The 20,714-nt window shown below is 42.9% G+C and overlaps 1 protein-coding gene across 1 annotated transcript in view; it reads right to left on the bottom strand.

The window, feature by feature from the left end:
• Nucleotides 1-2,259: 2,259 nt before the first annotated feature.
• The window catches only part of ADAMTS2 (ADAM metallopeptidase with thrombospondin type 1 motif 2), a gene marked incomplete at both ends in the record, with an annotated part of 164,346 nt that continues 145,891 nt past the window's right edge, over nucleotides 2,260-20,714 (bottom strand). Inside the window, 12 exon segments of the mRNA XM_079542544.1 lie at nucleotides 2,260-2,726; nucleotides 6,572-6,661; nucleotides 7,166-7,295; nucleotides 7,651-7,858; nucleotides 10,643-10,775; nucleotides 11,257-11,416; nucleotides 12,578-12,741; nucleotides 13,979-14,059; nucleotides 14,664-14,787; nucleotides 15,612-15,745; nucleotides 17,816-17,991; nucleotides 19,347-19,492. Of these exon segments, the coding sequence (XP_079398670.1) occupies nucleotides 2,260-2,726; nucleotides 6,572-6,661; nucleotides 7,166-7,295; nucleotides 7,651-7,858; nucleotides 10,643-10,775; nucleotides 11,257-11,416; nucleotides 12,578-12,741; nucleotides 13,979-14,059; nucleotides 14,664-14,787; nucleotides 15,612-15,745; nucleotides 17,816-17,991; nucleotides 19,347-19,492 (2,013 nt within the window).

Genomic DNA, 20,714 nt, shown 5'->3' with positions numbered 1-20,714 from the left:
TTGTTGTTTTTTTTGTTTTGTTTTGTTTTTAATTTTCCATGGACCTAAAAGCAGGACAACAACATGAAAGGGAAGAGATGAGTTTAACAGCATCTGTGTAAAGGAAACATGAAATGTGAGAAATACTCACTATGGCCACCAGCTGTCAGCCCAGCCCCAGGTGTGCTCCTCCTGGGGCACATAGCAGGAAGGATCGCATCAGCCCTGCTGTGCTTCCCGGCTGGTGTGTCCTTCTGTGCAACTCCCACCTCTGCACCACCTGTACGACTTCTAAACACTCACCAGTGCACCAACACAGTTCTCATATGAAGGGACTCAATGTCACACCTGCTCAACACTTCCCTCCTCTGCTTCAGCTCCCTCCGCCAGGCTCTTTTCCTAAACCAGCCTCTTGGCCTTCTGAGGCTTCTTATGACAACCAGCGCTGCAAAACCTGCTCTTTCTTGACCCTTTTCCAGCACATTCGGCCACAGTGGTTGGATGAGGGAGGGCTGCCCCAGGCAGGGTCACAACGTGTACAGTGCTTCTGAGGTTCTTAGGCAGCAGTAAAGTTTACGGACTGTTTGAAATCTGATGTGTCTGATGACGTCCACGTGGCTGTGTAGAGGCTTAGAGCTGCCTTTGCTTCAAACTTGGAGCAGCTGCAGCCACTGCGATAGCTGGAGGATGGGGTCTTATTCTCAGACTGGAAAATCCAAACCAGGGCAGAATGGTAAAAGGAGGATATAGGGAAGCTGAGACTCTGCAGGAGGCTGACCAGCAAAGAGGAAACGAAGGGAAGAGTCCAAGCTAGGGGACATTAGAAAAGCTGAGCTGCCCCCTGCAGAAGGAAGGGCAGCAGTGCACGCTGCTGGTACTGGGAGAGTCTCGGGCTGGGGAGAAAGGACCACTTCCTCATCTACTTCTGCTCTCCACAGACCCTGCACGGAGCCTTCAGTGCCTGATTTCCTTCCTTGCTACAATGTTGGGATGGCAGAAATAATTCTGATGATAGATGCTAGAGGCTGGTTCACACCGACCTCTCCATCACCCAGAGTGCTCCCAGAACCAAACAACTGATCTGAATTTGTCTTTTGATCTCCAACCAGGAATCTGGAATGACTGGTGAAAACTATGATGACCCTGAGGGGAAAAGAAGTACTCAAAGGGTTCTCAGGTTCCACGTCTCAACGTTTCCAGCAGACCTGGTACTGCATGCACATGCATGAACATCTAGATGTAGGGCACAGGGAACGGCTGTTCACTTCCGTGCTAATAAAGCTGTCTGAAGGAAAGGAAGAGAATTTTTAAAAAAATTATTTCCTCAAAAATAACCTTGTCCTATGGGAGAGAAAAAATCACGTTTTCCTAGTAAAGCACCAAAGAAAAGGCAACAAGAATCCAGTCATCTTTAACTTAAACAGCTTGTGGGTAGAAAAAAGTCAGGTAACAAAAAAAGCACCAACCAACCAAGGTCACTGAGGCTGCTGTGTGATATGAATGGATACCTGTAAACACAAAGAGCGGGCTGTCAGCAGGCCAAGTTGGCCGGACCTGCCCTAACACAAAACGCCTTGCATGTATATTCAAACTTTTAGGAGAATCCTCTGAAATGTTTATGGAAACACATAAGCTACTGGTTGCCAGTTTTTAATTTACACATAAATATATGGCTACAGAATTTTCTATGTATTTTCTTACAGAGTCCTGGTTAGGAAAGCTACGTAAGTACGTGCCCAGCTGCAGCCTTTGCCTAAGGCAGCTAAGCGTGGTCAGGCTCGTCCTTAAGCACCTTCCTGAACCGGAGCTGGGTTAGCGCCTGGCTCTGCGCAATGCGTGGAAGCATCACAGGATTGCTGACCACCTGCTTGTCAGGATTAAAAGGGTTCTTAATGTCTCAGGACCATTTTCCTCCATCCTAAATGTAACTCGCATTACCGCTCCCAAGAAGTTTTATGCAGCCATAGAAGACATAAAGGAGCCCATAAACAAAAAACCTGCTAACCTGGCCTAGGTATTAAGGTTTGTTTGGATTCAGTGAAATGCTGTCATGATATTGCACTAACAGTCTCCTGTACCCTGGAATCCTAGCCGTCAAAGTGTTCAGATTAGCACTTACAAAGCAATCTGTCCTTTCCATTTATAGTAGGCTTTAGACTTTGGCATCTCTGCCATAGCACCACTTTGATATTTCCCCATTTTCAGTCTCTATGACATGGGCAATACTACAATGTTGGTAACATCTCTATAAGAGAAAAATGTTTGTGCCGTATTTCCATTTTAGTTTATTTTTCTGAGAGTCTCTTTTTTCCTTTTCTCAGCAATCAGCTCCTGGATCCTTTGATTCCTCGTCCTTTCGTAAGGTATCCTCCTCTGTGTGATGATGTTGTGCTGTGACACTTCGTTATCCAGCCCATCGATTTTATAGGGCACGTCCACCGCGTTAATTTCGGGGTGCTCATCAGTGGCATTGGAAGGAGGCACGTGGGGTTTGGAAACAGGAGGAGGACTGGTGGTGGCAGGTTGTGTGGTGGAGGCTCCCGTGAGAGGGCTGAGGGTTGTCAAGAGCTCCTCCTCAATGACGTTATTCTTATTTGCGTTCGAATCTGTTGCATTGCCTTCCTCTGTTACGTTGTTGTACATATTACAGGACTTGCAACAGAGCTTATTGTAACCAGGGATTGAACAGTACCGAGAGAGAACTTCCATGCGGCAAAACATTGACTTGTCTCCTTGACAATGATCTTCTGAAAGAGAAAAAGGGAACAGATAAATAAAGAGCTTTTTCACATTAATTGGTAAAAGAAACACAGCTGAAGCTTTGGCAGTGGGCTGAGGGTTTGGTATTTAACGTGGGCTGGGAAACTGGCAAATGAGCCTTCTGTCAGCAAAAGCAGACTTTATGCTAAACCTAAAGCTCAACTCACTTGCAGGGAAGCAAAACCTGATTTGAACTCTGTGCACTGGCCCCATCCACAAAATAGACATGAGTGCCAATTTTTGGCTTTGTGTTCTGCAAGTGCTACCCTGAAGACCGATGGCAGCATTGCCTGAGTATGTTCCCATGCTTGAAAAAGAACTGGGGTATTTATTCAGCATAAGGTTTTCCTCCTCTTCCTAGATAGGAGCTGCCAACAAACTCCAGTGGGATGGAACCAAGCCAGCCCATTGGCCACTGGGAGGCTCAATAAAAAGCTCTGATTTTTGTGTCTGAGTGAAAAATAAAACATAACAAAAGGGAAAGAATGGTGATTGACAGGTCCTAAACTGTCAACAGCTACTATGACCACTGTTATATTACAACATTACAATACAGGTTTCATGCCAGATCCTGCTCCTGCTGAACTGCAGGTGGCATGCTGTAGGTTAAGGAGTTAAAGGGAAAGTGATCATACTGTTTTACTGCCTGTAAGAACCTCAATGAAAGTCCACTCAGAGATGGCTCAAGCTCATGTGATTTCTGCTCAGAGGATATGAGGACTGGGTAGATTGGAAGAGGACAGATGGGGCAGGGTGAGAAGGCTCCGCGTCAAGAAAGTTCCCTGTGCTCCGTTCTACAGATAAGCTCTGTATCTCCTGTGCCTCGAGGGTGAGGTGGTGGAGCCAGGACTTTCTGGAACTGCAGGGAAGGAAAATCCCAACACACAGCCCAGGCAGAAAGAAAGAGGAACCAGAGGGCTCATAGGAGAGGACAGTGCTAAGGAGAAAGCCAGCCAGACCAATGCTTGGCATCATCAATAACCAAGTATGTTCTCTGTGACCACAGTGCTGAGACAGACGAAATCACTTCTGCTTCTCCCCTGCTCTTACTGAATCTCTACCAACTCTTACGGTAAAAGATGAGTAACTGCAATTACTTGCCTTTATTCAGAGCGCATGTGGTCGCTCAGCACGTTTCTGGAACTGCCATTTTACCATCCTGCTAGGAGCACTGACTTACCCTGCCAGCAACCTTACAGCAAAGTAGAGAACCAGAGCAGATGCAGAGATACCAAGTGAACCCCGAAAGTCTAGGCGTCGCCTCTTCACTCATTCTCACTTAACAAAATAGGGCATTATAGGTGTTTAATTGGCAAACATATCAGTCTAAAATAAGCTAATAAAGATCACTGCTGCTTTAAAATTCTACTACTGACAGAGAAGGCTGAAAATATCTTTCTTGCATTGTATTTATACCCCAGTTGTTGTTTGTTGCAGGAAAAACAACACTCTCATTCCTGTTTTCAAATGCTAAACTGAATAGGAAAAAAACCTACACCTTCCTTAGGAACCTAAGGATAGTACTTTGGTTTGAGACGTTCTCAAACCTGTTGACATCTTTTCAAACACGTTTCCAGCCTTTAAGAACTAGAACAGCTGTTATCTGCAGGCATAACTCTGCACAAAGGACTGCACGTGCCTGCAAAGCTTTACGTACATTTTAGGTACCATATAGAGTTCCCTCTGAGCGTTCTGCCTTGTGTCACATCAATCTGATACAAGCATGCATGAAAAAAATGCATGAAAGTGCATTAAGTGATAAGTGCAGTGACATCTGATAAGTTACATAAATAAACTTGGTATCTTACGACTGTTAGAATGAAATTGTCATCCACTATCCAAACCAAAATATCTAGATTTGCTGAACTTTTATTTATTTTTACTTGCAGTATGCATGACAGACTGGAAGTATATCTCCAAAACATCAGTAAGAAAAAAATAAATCAGTTTCACAGTCACTTTGGTACACATTAGTCTCATAAAAAATATTGAAAAGCAAACTGAATTGGCACATCTTTAATATTATGTTAAGTACATACAAAACACTAATAAAATATCCCTGATAAACCAAAGTGCATATAGACATAGTGCACAATGCCCAGATACCTTATTGCACCACTCTCTATAGCCATCCATCTCTTGAAACATCACTAAACATTGTCTATTTAAAGGTAACAGTCATGAATATATTTATACAGTTAAACACCAAATTATTTTACATAACAGTATTCAGTGCCAGATACGTGTCTTTGCTTTTTCACCTTGTCATGTAAATTTTTAACATGTTTCAAGAAATTATCATATTAACAGCAAAATTTAATATGTGATCACATGATAATGACAAGTTGGAAGTGCTACACTGTTGAAGATCCAAAGATTCAGAAATGCCACTTTTCTAACGAGCATGATCAATGCAATACGGTAGCAATTTGCTCCACGACTGCAGATTGAAAGTTGATACGCTTTCACTATTGTTACTGACTGTCACAAACAGTATTATGACTTTTGAATTCCAAATCTTCAACACAAACACGTACAGTGAAGCAACAATGCCACTTAAATCTCAGTAAGTCAGGTAACAGTCCTGTCTTCATGAAGGTATGGATATGCACTGTGCAAATTAACCTCGGATTAAATTTACTGCCTTCTAGTAGTTATCGTTCAAGTAAAAACCCTCCATATGAAGATCAACTCAAGATCACCTGTTTATATTTAAAGCTGGATCTGGTAAATTAATGCCATTTACATTTCAACATTAAGGCATTTTTCTAAAATTCTTCTAAGCAAAAAAAGCAATAAAAATTGAGGTAATTCTGTAGTAGTTCACACTGTTATGTTTGCCAGTTGACACGTCTATAGAGCACACACACACACACACACACACACGCACAGCCGTACCACTCACGTCAGACATGCACATGGTGAAAAAAGACCAAAGAAGTAATGAGTATAAATAGCTCCTTGCTGAGCAGCTGGAGATGTCAGAGTCAATGAAAACGTCCTATTGCCTCCCCCAGGTAAACAAAACCAACACCACACAACCTTCAACACGGACCGCGCCTGTTTTGCTTTGCTTTTGTCTCTAAAGTGACAGTAAACAAAACTGGCAACAATTGTGTGATGGGAAAACATATGCAGCTTTTCACGAGGAAAAATGTCAAACCACCAACAGGAGGTCAGCAAGAGCATCATAGCAGCACTCAGGTACCTGCAGAAACCAAGCGCCTGGTACCTGGACCAGCACCCACAGCTCACAAACACAAATGTTGGGGACAGGAATAAAAAAAGGAGCAGCAAAGGTGAGTAAAGCAATGGCACCACAAAGGAAAATGGAATGGATAAATTCTTTCATTCAACAGGCTACCCTGTCAGAAAACTGAAACTACAGAGTTATGAGATTTAGGGTCTTCAGACAAAGGAGAACTTTAGCACTACAAGGTGTCATTATTGTGATGTGATCACATTCACAATAAGTTCTCAGTTTTGCTATCAAACTGAACATCATGAACCAGTAAGAGCCTTTTTTCACCGTCACCAAGCAACAAGCAAACTGACCCCAGCTCCCCTTCAGAGGACTGCAACATACCTTGGAGATCCAACTTCACACATCCAACACTTCAAGACCTCCATCACCAGTGCTACACAAGCTCCAGAGAAGAAAGACACCGAGCACCAAGTGCCTGGTGTGAAAAAAAGATTCAGCCCAAGATTTAAACTTGGCCAACTCAAGGGAATTTTCCGCATAGAGAGAAGAAGAGAGCAAAAGGCAAAGTCCACATTCTATGTGGCATGCATTTAAGGGCAAAGGCAGAGTTATAAATGGGTCTTTTACTTGAAGATATTTTCTGGATAGGGTAGTCTGGATCAGGTCTCGACAGCCATTGTATCATGTAGGTTTTCTTTGAAGGATCAGAAATGTTTCCTAGAATGAAGGAAAAAAAGATACAACACAGTATATATTAGCACTAACAAGCTGATCTGTCACAAGTGGATAAACTAGGAGAGTGAGCAGGCTCAGGTAGCAAAGGAGCTAAAGGGTGATGGCCAGGCTGTGTGGTTTGGGGCAGGGGGCTGTTCTTTCAGTTTGCTACAACTTGTGCCCAACACCTGACAACAAACACTGAGAGCAGCCTGAAGTACAGCTTTCCAGCAGTACTTCTCACAGCACCATTAACTATCTCCTAAGATACATCCAGTTTAGTCTAGTTACACTGTCTATTCTATTTAAAATCTGTGTAGTGGAGATTGTAATTGGATGCTTGGTCCTTAATTAGGAATCAAAAGCCACCCCAAGAAACGCTTCAGGGAAAAGGGAAAACCAGGAATTATCTAATAACAGGAGCATGCAAAGCAATCTCACAGCTGTCATTTACAAACAGCAGAAAAAGCTGAGAAGGCAGAAAGGCTAGAAAAGTCAAGTGCTTACTTGGACACGGAGGTAGTCTGCAAATCCTTACGTTCTCTGGTTTAGCTTCTTTGCAAAGGCCGATGGCGTTGTCCCTGGTTCGGCACAGGACCGGGCGATCCTGCGTGCCATTGCCACAGCTGACAGAGCACTGAAAGGATATGCATCAGTTAGACCCCAATTCATCCTTTCAAAACAATGGATTAAAAGTTATTTTTTAAATTTTAAGCCACTGCTCTTGATTTGAGTCAACGTGGTACATTATTTGAACCAGTGCAGTACCTTCAGTAACTACACAAGAGGCAGCGTCACTGATTTTTGTGGCATGCCACCACCCAACTCACTTTCTGTGGCACTAGCAGCAGTGGAAGCCATAGACCCTCTGTATAGGTATCAATTTATCATCTTAAAGCACTTGAACAGAAAGCACAGAAGAAACTCACCCCCAATTTCCCCCCTTGCTTCAGAAGAAATAAGCTGCTTGAGACCCCCAGGAAGAGACTGACCTGTGACCAGGGTCCTGTTCTCCACTGTGCTGGACAAAGCTCCCTGTTGCAAGGCCTCCTGCCCTCTGGACGGTCGTTGTTGCAGTACTTGGTGTGCACAGACCGATTTGTGTTGTCGTGCAGGGGTTGGATGCATCGCACGGATCGCACTTGGTATCCTGTTTTCCCACAGCTTTTGCTGCAAGGCTCCCATTCTCCTGTAACCCATCTGGGGGAGGGAAAAGAGGATAAGTAAAATTCTCTGTCTCCTATAACTTTTTCATACTGCAGTCAAAGCTGTTTACCACGAAACTGTAATAGATGCATTCACCAATTGAATTCCATTACCTTTGATTTAATGTTACAGCAGATTAGCCATAAAATACCTTGAAAAAACTCATATAAGATGAAATTTGCATTTTTTTTTTTTTAATGTAAAGGAAGCCTAAATGGTCTCAGACTGAATATAAATGGCCTTCCTTACTAAGTCTGAAAATACATTAATCCCATTGGTCTGAACTGAAAGAAATGTGTTTTGCTGAACACTTACGAAAGCTTTAATCTCACAATATTTTGCCTTTCTTTCAATCATTCAAAATACTTTTTCCCAAACACAAATTTAATACTGTTTAATTTCCAACAGAGAATTGCACTGCCTGGTGTTTTTTTTAAAGGAAAAGTAAGGAAGCATTAAAAAAGCCCTAAGGAGCCAAGGCTTTGAATTTACCCACTATGAAATTTCAGCTTTGTAGACTGAGTCACCATTGTAAAATATCACATTTACGCTGAAATTGGATCCAAGTCGACAAGAGCTTTTTTGCCCTACGGTAGAATATTCCTCCAGTTTTGATGTTACACAGGTAAGACAAGGGTTTGGGCATGGCTCTCTAGCAATAAGTCCTTAGCATTTTCCCCTTCTTTCCTTTTCTTGCATACACTTTTATGTGTTATCACTGTAAGATGCTTTACAATTGTGACAGCATGGCAGTCAGTCACTACTGTAATTATGTCAGATGGTTCCTGTGAACATCTGCAACATCAGAGCTCTGCTGAAGTACCACAGTGCAGACAAAGCCTCTGTTCATTCACCTCAGAGATAAGCATCACTCTTGCTTTGCTTCATTTACTTTCATTTTAAGCTGCCCCCTCCAAGACTGCGTGTAACAAATCAGACCAGATTTTTATGTCAGAAGCAGCCAGCCCAAGGGTGCTGCTGAGCCCCCGGCTCCTGGCAAAGTCACCAGCTGTGCACCAACCATCCCCAGGGCTGGCTTCCCACAGGGACCCACAGGAGGGAATCCCAGCATCAAAAATGTCTGGTTTTGAGGAAGGAGTTCAATAATCATTAATCAATCTGGACACTGGAAAATGTCACCTATAGCTCATAATGCAGTATAGATGAACACTTCACTAGTCATCAAAAGTGGCTTAAGAATTACAGCTGCACATTGTAAGGAATTTAAGAGAAAAAACAAGGACAGACAGGACTAGAGGAAATCCAGGAAGCAGCCTGAAGGCTTGGTTATAATCAAGTACAGGAAGATGTACAGCACTCTGTAAATATTTACAGAATGCAGATACCCACAAGATGGAAATATTGCTCAATGTAAACAGGATCCATGGGATAAACCTCATGAAAAATATATGTAGTACGGAGAGCCATCCTGAGTTTGAAGAGATTGTCCTAAAGAATCCATAAAATCCTAGGTTTATAAATAGTCAAAACACCATAGGCACAATGAAATGCATGAAATTCCCAAGTTAAGCAAAAAAGTGAAGTGGCAATTTTATCCAACTTTCTCTTTGTAACCAACTGAACTTTCACAAGCTGTGGAGGAAGGAGACAGCTGTGAGCCCAAAGCATGAATTCTAAGACGATTTTTGAGTCAAAGATGCTTTTTTTTTTTCCCATTAGCAGTGAAAAAGCAGCACATTACTGTGTCTCTGGGTGCTGCAGAGCTTCATAAAATCTCTAAATTATTGCCTCTCCTGTGTGTGAAATGCTTCAATGCCATTCTGTGGAAACAGGTGACAGAAATACTCAGGAATCCAAGTACAATTTAGGATCCCATAGAGTCTTTGTGGTTCCTGGGTCCAATTATATTTGTAGCTGAAAGAAGAGTACAGTCCTTTCCAGAGTGTCTGAGATACAGTCATTAGGTCATTACTTCAAGTTCCAAAGAATAAATGTTAAACCCTGACCCATGCTGAGTTTATGGGGTATAGTTTCTTGACTTTTCTCCTCTTTGAATCTATTTTGAAAGGAAGTTAGGAAACATTGAGTGATACATTCTACTTATTTGCTGTGCTTCCTGGCATCCAGACTGAGTCCCCAGAGGTAAAAGCTGAGATCAACACACTCCTTCCTTGTTGCAGTAGCAACAAGAGGAATATGAATCCCACATATAGCAGAACAACCTGCTGCCAGTCAAAAAGCACATGAAATTTGTGAATAAAGATATTCACAACAATTGCAAGTACACCAGGTTTACCAGTGCACCGGATAGACAGAGAAATCAACCAAGCCAAATATTTTTCCCTGTTTATGTGTCCAAAAATATGCTGTTGGCTTAAGGAAGGTTTGGGTTTGGTGGGATGTATGACATTGGTTTTCTTATGTAGCACTCTATAAATTTGTTCTTACATGATTAATTCACACTGCATAAAGTCAACTGGTATAAACTGAATTTATGTCCATTTTTTATTACCTCAAGATGGTGTGAACACAAACGTCTGGATCAAAACTGCACTTTTTTTCTAATCCAACTTATCTCAGAAGTAATAGGAGCCAGCAGTCCCAGAAATGGTATTTCTACTGGCAGAATACAGCATCACACCCTCACAGCCCTGGGTCTCCATAATGGTGCAGAGGTTTGTAAGAGCCCTTATGTTAAAGGGGCCATGCATCAAGTTGGAAAACAGAGACCAAGCTGAAGTCACCTTCTTTCAGCTGACAAGAGCCAGCTGGGAACAACACTCCAGCAGCTGTCACTGAGCACTGAGCAATGCTTACATGGGCTGTGAGCACTCCTGGAGGTTGCACACCCTGCGAATGGGCTTCGGCTTCTGGATGAGCTCGCAGTAACTCCGATGAACCATCTTGTGGTCCGTCTTCCTCCGGCAGCCGTACTTTGTGAACTGGAAGCCTGAAGAAAACACTCACTTTTAGGACTGGCGGCTCTTACACAGGACCTGCCAATTACACTGAATAAACACTTGAATTCATGTAGATGTAGCACCAAAAATTGTTCAACTCCTTTGTTTTTCACTAAGGCTGTAATGCAACAAAACACCACCTGGTGTTTCAAGCCGTGTTAAGGGGCTGAAGCTCACCCATCATGCTGGTGGACATCATCAGGGTCCACATCTGACACCCAAAGCAAGGATCTTCACGTTGCGAGGTGCACATCCCATTGAAGGTCTGGCCCCAACTCACCTTGAAGTTTAGCACTCCTATGCCTCTGAGATCCTCACCTAAATCCTGCACACTTGGACAAGTCTTCCAATTTAACTGTTAGAAATGAGCCATCCCAGATCTTTCCCAAGAGCCATTTCAGTTTTCTCTTAAATTATTCTGAATGCTTTGGGTTGATTTTTTAATTATTATTATTTATTTGTTTTTTTTACCTCCTCCACAAGGTCTTGAACACTGGGACCACTTCTTCAGAGCCCATTCATACGATACTGAGTCTTCTTCCAAAACATTATTGTTATCTACGTTCAAGGAATCTTCATGGATCATGTACTTGTAAGTCAGAGATATCTTGGAACCACCATGGGGAATCACCTAGGAAGCAAAACAGATGCAGGGGAAAAAAGATTTAAAGACTGATACCAGAAGCTATGTGAGGTGATGTGAAATAGCAATCATCATGGTTCAGATCTTAAAACATCCCCAGAGGGATTTAAACCTTCTAGCTGCACTCAGCATGTTTTTTTTTTTTTCCCCTAATGAAAAAGTATCTATTTCCTTGTGACACAGAGTTTATAAACTGCGTATTAAAGACTGTTGTTGATTTAGTCTGATTTTTCTTGCCAACACTGGACTGACTTCACAATACTAAATTTTTTCCATATCCCATCATAAAGGGAAGGAAATGTTCTCCTAAAACGATGATGGATAGTTCCACTCAAAGAAAAGGCAAATTCAAATGCACCGATAACTGAAAGAGGTGAAGAAAATTGCTCGTACTTCTGATAAAACACAAAGATTCTTGTGATAATTCTGGGAATGCTGTAAGACTTGTTACTTAATCTTGATAGAAGTATAAATCATTCAGAGTTTTTTGCTATCGCACTGCATCCAGACAAATGCAATAGAACATAACTCAATGTGAATAAAGTGTAAAATAATGGTCCTTTGAAAACAATTTTCATTCCTCCTGTAGCGTTCAGCTGGTATAGACTAACACATTACAGCTGCTTTAAGAGATGTTCTGAATCAACCTACTCCTACTTATGGCAGCCACTTACTATTTTGCAGTGAAAAAAGAATACAGTCACAAGGGTTTTGGAAGTACAGAACTGGCTGTGCCGTAACAAACTGAGCCTGGAAGTATGAGAATCCTGCACTGGACTTTGCAGAATATGTTTTCAAAACATGGACAGGAGGATATGAACTGATATGAACCATTTTAGTTTTAACTAATGCTCCCATGACAGATACATTAAGTGGGCTGGAGAGTCTTTACACGGTGTCCATTTTCTTGGCTAGCTGCAGGAAATAATCAGGAGAAATGGCTGCCCAATACGTTACCCTGCGTTACAACAATTCATGTACACAGCAACGAATGAGAAGTAAGGAATTAAAATACATCTTCCATTGTCTTGTAAGCGAAGCAGATGTCTTCTTTTAAATCACAAGAGGAATCTAAAATATATTATAGCACATTACGAGTCTGTAATCCTGACACTGTGCTCTGTGGAAGATGGTTTTCATTTGACTTACCAGAATAACTATTCCATTACGCAGAGGCCCCATGGTCTGCACGGTTTCTCTATTATCGTCATTCCGATATTCCCACTCCACACCCATGTCAATAAATACTTTAGAGTCTGGCACGTAGTTGTCTTCACTTAGAATGAATCTTCCTGTTTCACGATTTTTAATTGCTAGAAACAACATAAGATATGTGAATAGCAGAGGTTTGCTTCTCATCTCTGGGTTTGTTCTGCTCTTGTCCCACTGGGAGGAGCAGAAAAGGCCACGCACAGCAGCGTGCGTTTCCCTCTCTTCTCTCACAGGTTTGGAAAACCTTTTTCAGGTGTTTCACTGAACTGCCAGTGCGTTCCTGCTCAGCTCCAGGAACATCAATTGTTCTTCTTTTTTCTTCTTTTTCTTAGCCTGCCCAGACAGAAACAAGGCCAGAACCACCACACTGTGTCTGCCTGTTCTCAGCTGCTTCTCATCCCATTGGCCAAACCCAAGCCAACGAAGGCCACCTCAGGGTCCCATGTTTCTCAGCTTTCACATGGGGTATTACTGCCCCACAAGGGAAAGCCTACAGGGCTAATCCACAGTGGTCCTCAATGCAAGAAAGAGAGAGGCTGGAATGTGTATTCCTTCTGCTCAGGTACAGCCTGATGGTTGTCCAGAGGGGTTGTGGGTCCCTGGAGGTGTCCAAGGCCAGGCTGGGTGGAGCCTTGACCAGTCCTGAGCTGGTCAGGGATGATCCTGCTTGTGGCAGGGATGGAATTGGAAGGACTTTAAGAACCTTTCCTACCCAACTATTCTGTGATCCTATGAAGAACCTTGTCTGGCCCTGCGAGCAATGGCTCACATCCCACAGGACAGAATGGGAAGCATTCACTGGTGAGAAATTCGACCAACTCACAATGCAATTTGTAGGCCATTTGCTGTAAATGTACTTCCAATTAATAACAGCCCAGTAGGCACTGCTTCTCATCAATTACACACCACTGCAAGGAGAGGATTTCAATTAACTCCTAAGCTGTGTGATTGGTTGGGCAGCCTTGCATCAATACTGCTAGCTGTGGGGCAGGATCTGAAAAAGAGCGAATGTAGTCTTTGCTCTTGGATGGAGCTGAGTAACAACAGGATGGGAAGCATTTTGGAAGATAATGCACTGCAGCCAATAAAGCAATTCTGCTCCTCTATCAGCAACTTTCACACGTGCAGGGATGTTCTTGTTAGGACTCCAGGGAACACAGCACAGGGAAATCGAATTGCCAAACAAGTTTCCTAATTTAACATACTTGAAGGAGGTATGTGGTGTGGGAGGATAGTGGGTAAACAAATGCATAAACATATTGTGAGGCTCCAAAGATAAAAATAAACAGATGAAAAAATGTTCTGACTGAAAATTTGTCCCACTTGTTGCACACTTACCGAGATGATGACTGGTGGCGTCTGATTCCTGTATAAGTAAATGTCTTGCCCCAACAGGAATTTCAAACATCTTAATGTGCCCTTCATTGTAGTATTTAAAAAGATAATAACTCGTTAGTATACATCAAACAGGAAGAGTCTGGCTTAGATTTTAAACAAACAGCATTTTCTAAAGTCAGGGTGCATCACGGAAGCTGAACCTAATCCAGCATCACTCCCACTCCTGTTTCTGTGCCAGGTGATGGAGCACAGCAGGGACAAAGAGCTTGAGGTCAAAAGAAAAATGCCTTATGTGCAGTTTGCTTCAGAGTAAAGTGCACTTTGAGTACCATACACACCCACAGACACTGTGTAGGCTTGCATGTGACAGTGAGCAATAATGATATATTCAGGTGGAGCAGCCAATGACATCAGCAGAGCCTGTGGCCATGAAATGAGGACCAGTGAAGGCCTCCTCTATCCATGTGCAGGCCCTAATATCATCAGACTTGCATAATCACTGGACAACAGTCTTATTTTGAAACTCTAGATATGTCTCAAAGTAAAATGCAGAGAGTTGATTGCAATTAGTGGTGCTGTGAATTATTTGCAATTGCTTTGGTATTTTTCAGGAAACTTTAAGTATCAGGAGAAATCAAATGAAGATATCCTGACTCCCCCAAGACAAAACAATGAATGAACTGACCTTGTTTCTTTGGTACTCTTGAAAACGTTCCTTTCACCACTTTGCAGTGGGAATTATCTCCTCCGCAAACACCGCATTTGTCTTCCTGCTTCGTGGATCCTATGACCCTGTCACACCCAACTTTCTGCGCACAAAGGAGAAAAACAGTCACTTTTACTTATTCAAGCTTCAATTCAAAGGAGCCTTCAACTCAGATACCAAAACCCAGACTTCAGCAAAGAACAAACTGTAGTATTTTCCTGGAAGTTCAGTATCCAAACAGATTTTAATACTTGCACTTCCAGTTCTTACACAGCTGTCAGTCAGGTGATTAGATTTTGATACTGTGCTTCAAAGCAGTCCTCATGCCAAAGGAATGCAGCACTGTGAAGGACAAGCTCTTCAGCCACAGTGTATCCTAAAGCAGAAGGTTAAATTCTGGGAGAATCAAAGTGTTTGTGGGAGGGCAGAACCCTCCAGCAGTACTTTGCTGAGTCAGAGCCTCAAGTTCTGCTGAAAGATGACCTGAGGCAGATCCCAGCTCGGAGGAATTACTACCGATTTTTTAAAAACAGCCTGATCAATGACAGGGAGAATGCACACCAGCAGTACCTTAGCACCACCTTCCGTGGGAGCTACAGCAGGTTTGTATGCTGTGCATTCTGCCTCCACTAAACCTGAGCAGGAAAAGCTTTTATTGAAAAGCTTTCGTTGAAAGCTAATTGTAATAGCTCTTCTTAAAAACTGTGTCAAATATTCCCTGTGTAGGTAGGCGCTGTTGGAATTGAGTCACATGCAGTGTGATGGCAACTGTGAATATCACACACAATATTGTGACAATAAGCCTAATGAAATCTCCTTAATACTCAAAGTGTTATTGTATCTACTTAAAAACACATTCGTGGAGAGAAAAACTCAAGCCACCATTTCAGTTGTTCACTGTCTCTGAACCAAGGCATCAAAGCTTACCAAGCATTCTCCCCGCACGCAGATGCTGTAAGCGTCTTTGTAGGAGCAGCGGGTCCCATCGTGGACCATCCTCTTCATGTACACAACATCCCCTGTTTCCTTGGATTCGCAATACAGGTGGCACCTTTCCTTGGCTGCAAAAGAAAACAGTGCTTGGCCAGCTCTAATGGTTTCTTTGCTGAACTTGGTAGTATGTGACACTATGCTTTTTGAGGCGAAGAAGAGCATTCTGTTAGATGGAAGAAATATTCTGCTGGTTTAACATGATCACATCTTAGGCACTTTTCCCACCATTTATAACAGTAATGACCTTGCAATTATAGCAGTTCAATTAAAATAAATGTTCACAGGGCCGTAGCATTCTTCCCTTGTGCAGTTCCATGGCCTCTGCCCTCTTTATATGCAGTTCTTGTTATTGCTCTTGGCGTCTTTGTGCCCACTGGGTATTGGTACATCAGAGACCTTTGCTACTGCTAAGCAACAAAAAATGCAGTGTCTGGTCTATTAAAACAGGTAATTTACTTTTCTTATGCAGATCTTTAATAGAGAAGTCCTAAGTTTAAGACAATAATGTCAGACCTAATGGATCTGCATATATTAGGAACATTACACTATGCACAAGGCATAGATGTGTACACACACACTGTGCCTCACCCAATACATACCATACACTCATTGCAGCAGATAAAAAGAAAATACCCAAAGGTCTGAGCAGATGTTACTGGCTCTGTACAAGGCTTTATTCCCACAGCTCCACGAGAGTGGTAAATTTGCAGCTGCCATTAATTGGAATTAAATGCTCCCCCCAGTCCCCACCATAGACAAATGTACCACATGCGCCTGATGGAGCTGCTTGTCAAGTGCGTGGATTTATGTCACTTCTGAGTCAGGGCTGTGTTATCTGCACAAAGTATGTCACTGCTATGCCTTGCCTGTACAAAAGGCAGTTTTAAACACAAAAGTCCCTGTAACACAGATATATAGAACCCCAGCAGTGGCTAGCAACAATGCTCAGATCAGTGAGCCAGTTTCTGACCCAGAAGCCATGGAATTTAATAGAAAATAGCTGATTAGTTTCAGCAGACTCTGTGGCAGACAGCTCCAGAGACAAAGTGAAGGTCTGAGCAGAATCAAAGGTCTCTGGGCCACAGCGTTCCTCCCCATCTCCCTGTGCCAGCAAAACTATTTCATGAAATTGAGCTGTGAGGCTGCATCTGCTGCTCCAAAAATCCCAGATTGCACAAGATGGCATGAGAAGAATGAGGGGACCCTGAGAACTCTTCAGGAAATAAGTCAGACAAATTAATGACAAGCTATTTGCTATAACTTCTGACAGTAGCTCCTCTCTGGAATGTGAAAGGATTCACCTAAGGCGATCCTTCTCCTCCCTGAGATCTGTGCTGGGCTGGGCACAGCTCCGGGACATGGGCCGTGTCACTTGTCCCCTGCCACACCAGCCCTGTTCTCCATGACCTCGTTTAAAAACATGAGCAGTCTACACTGCTTCTCACACAACTGGGGACTCATTGCCATCTGCCTTCTTGTTTGGTAAAAGCAAGGTTTCAGCACAACACAGCAATAGCATGGCAACAGTCTTCATGCCCCAAAACCAATTAGCTGCACTTCTGTTGGCATTTAAAGCAGAACAGTTAGCAGTAAAACTAACATTTTTGTTTGCAGAGGTGATCTCTGCCAAGATGCTGTAACACCACAATGATTGTGATGGTTCTCACCCAGCTCCCACCCAAACCAGTGTCCGGCCCCAGCAGTGTCCAACAGACACTTTCCTGTGTATATTCTTCAAGGAAAACTGCAGCTCAGAGTTCCTCCACATCATGGCTGGATCTCATTGTTTAGCAGCTTTTGGTGGATTATAGACCTTTCAAACATTTCCCTAAATCATTCTTAAAACTTCTGGTATCTGAAAACACCCTGTGGCAATGGATTCCCATTTAATATGTGCTGTGTGGGAAAGTACTTCCTCTTGTTTGTTTTAAATTTGTTTTAAATCTGCCACCTGATAATTCTATTTGATGTTCTCAGGTTTATGTTATGAGAAACAGTGAACAATCATTCTGCGTGCAGTGTTTGGTGCCAGAAGTCCCAACTTGGCCATGTCAATGGCCACACCACGTCCCTGTAGGCCCCCAGCTCCAGCGTTCCCACCCTGAGACACATTGAGGACAAGACGTGGGACCACTCACCATCAACATGCTCATAGGGCAGCCAATGGTGCTTCGTGTTCTGGTACTCAAAGTATGGATCCCATTGCCTGCACTGCTCCTCTCTGAAATCCTCAAAGTCCTTGGGGCAATCCTGAGTGTTGCAGAGCTGGAACTCATAGCTCGGCCCTACGCACGTGCGGCCTCCGTTGGCTGGACTGCAGAGGACAGAAAGCAATGGTTACTTTGGTCATTAACACATGAATTGAGCAACTACCAAACCCTCTGAGACACAATCTAACTCCTAGCCACGTCATTAGGAACTTGATGAAGCCAGTGATGTATTTCCAGTACTTCCTTCTCGCATTTTATCAGGACTTCATCTAGTTTAATGATTGCTCTGGTGTTTGCTTTCTGTTGGGAGGTACCTCTGGAAAGGTTTCTCTCAATATACGTCATTACAGCTGGGATAAAAGAAGCAATCATTTAAAAACCCGTCGTCGCTATTTCTCTCCCACAGAGCAATTCCTGCAAGTTGAGCCTCCAAGCACTTGAAATAGAAAACAAAAGTTATTTTCTTGGTGTGGTTCAGAAAGGAGAGCACAAGCAGGTGAAGCGACTCATTCACATTGCCTCCTAAGCCAGCAGCAAACCCAGCCTTTCCTCTGTGCAAATAGATTTTACAACTAAAACAGAGCCCACAATCATAAAAGTCACTTTCATGTTGCCAATGGAGTAAAGGTTGAAATTAGAACTGACAAATTTTTTTCTTAACGGAACAATTTCCATCAGAAAACATGGCTTCATCATCAATAAGATTATTTTCAATATTGAAGTCATGTTCAATCATTTCATCCTGTCAAAACATGTTCAAAAATTCTGTTTGGTGAAATCATTTAATTCTGCCCACTGCTTCACTTCCTGCTGCCATGATCCTGATATTTCATGAAATAGGGATAATCACATATTTAATATCATTTGTACATCTTGTATACATTAAATATATCATAGTTTCAGTGTTACTGAAATTAAGCCATTTTACATTATTTTGATGAACCATATATACGTCATCAGAGCACAACAATTCAACATTCTTAGGATTAACTTTGGGGAGGGTTCTGCTCTCTGGAGCTTTGCTCCAACTTGGAATGAAAACAGTTTGAAGATGTCAGTATATTCCCTGTTGTGAGACTGTTTTTGAAGTACTAAAAAAGTTGGATTAATTTAAAAAATGAATTTTTTAACACAATCCAGCAAATTATTGACATCATCTCATACTCATGCTAGAATAAGGCATACACGGGGCTCTGAAGTATACCTTTGCAATAACATAACGGCACTTTCAAGATCCTTTTAATGGCACAACCAGCTCAATGGATGGATAAACTAGCAGATAAAGATGGCTCATGTCTTTGGGCTAAGGGGCCCAAAGCAGAAATTCTAGTGTACTGCAGGTGAGATCTAAGAGCACCACTCAGCAACCTTTACTGTGTTACCATAGCAGTAATTCCACAAGGGTTCTCACCACTCATTCACTTCATGTTCGAAAACCGCGCAGGAGTCCCAGACTTACTGTGGGTTGTCACACTGCCGTGTCCTGTACTTCACCCCCGTGCCACAGGTGCGAGAGCAGGAGCCAAACTTACTCCATGCCCCCCAGTGCCCATCCTGTTTCAGGATGTCTGGTGTCAGCCAGATGCAGTGACCTTTGAAGCAGTGCTAGGAGAAAGAACGGGATAGGTACAGAGTGAGCAGATGGGAGTTGCACTAACGGCCTTCAGAGGTCCCTTCCAACTCTAAGGATTCTATGATTCCATACTGCACCATTGGTGCAACAGATTTCATTTTGGGCACAAATATTGGTTTTTCACCTCTCCAGAAGAAGGCAATGAGAATCGCTGCTGTACTGTGCCCGTGATCCCCAGCTCCTTCTGATTTGACAAACTTACACATTTTCAGTATGCCCATTTATGCTCATAGGAGTAGAGACTGCCCAGTTTGTTAACACGCTGTCAGCATCACGTGCCTCCATCAGAGCAGCAGGGATTTCACCTTAACTGGTAGAAATCCATCTAAGGGAAGTGGCAGAATCCCAAACCCTGCAGGGTAAAGGTACAACCCTGCTGCTGCCATTTCTTGCAGCGACAACAACAGCTCCTTCAGCAGCAGTAGCCCCAGTAACACCGCAGTGAATGTGGTCAGCAAAGCAGCATGAAATTAATGTCACCTCACATGGCAGACACTGTTGATATGACATAGAGGACTCTCAGAGTCTCACTGAAATCTTACTAAAGCTCATCAGAACACCAGGAACCCTTCACCAAACACTGCCTTGCACAGACCCATTCTGGAGCAGTTACTCCCCATCTACAGCTATCATTTCCAATGATTTTCTCATTCTATTACCCAAATTTTAATGCAGTCGGTTCTACATGGAGGTAAACAGAGTTTCCTGAATTCTCCAAACCCACAAGGTATTTACACATTTCTTTAAAAGTCTTTGTCGCCTCCATGCTTATATCCATCAACTTTAATGAGATCTTGTAGGATACAAAGCAAAAAATGCAATTGAAGACATAATAGTTTGCCTTTTCTCAGATACATAATCTGATTTTTGGGTGGTCTTGCATGGAGCCCAAAGTTGGACTCAGTGATCCTTATGGGTCCCTTCCAGCTGGGGGCATTCTACAACTCTATAACCCTCTCTACTGCCTCCTCCCACTAAAGACATCTGCTACCGCCCTTCCACCAGTCCCTAATGAAGGAAGTCTTCCTTAGCTGAAGGCAGGATGAATTCTTCTCAAGGATCACAGATTTGGACTGTTTCTGCTGCTTACATAAAAGTAATGGAAAACATTGCCAGCACTACCAAAGACTTTGCATGTGGCCGTTGCACTCTGCTGCACTGGTGGCTGCTGGGACAGGGCTCCGGCTCACGTGC

Source organism: Tetrao urogallus (genome assembly GCF_951394365.1).
Source record: "Tetrao urogallus genome assembly, chromosome: 14".
NCBI classification, from domain to species: Eukaryota; Metazoa; Chordata; class Aves; order Galliformes; family Phasianidae; genus Tetrao; species Tetrao urogallus.
Note: the sequence above shows the minus strand (reverse complement) of the source record. Positions and strands in the feature narration are given on the sequence as shown.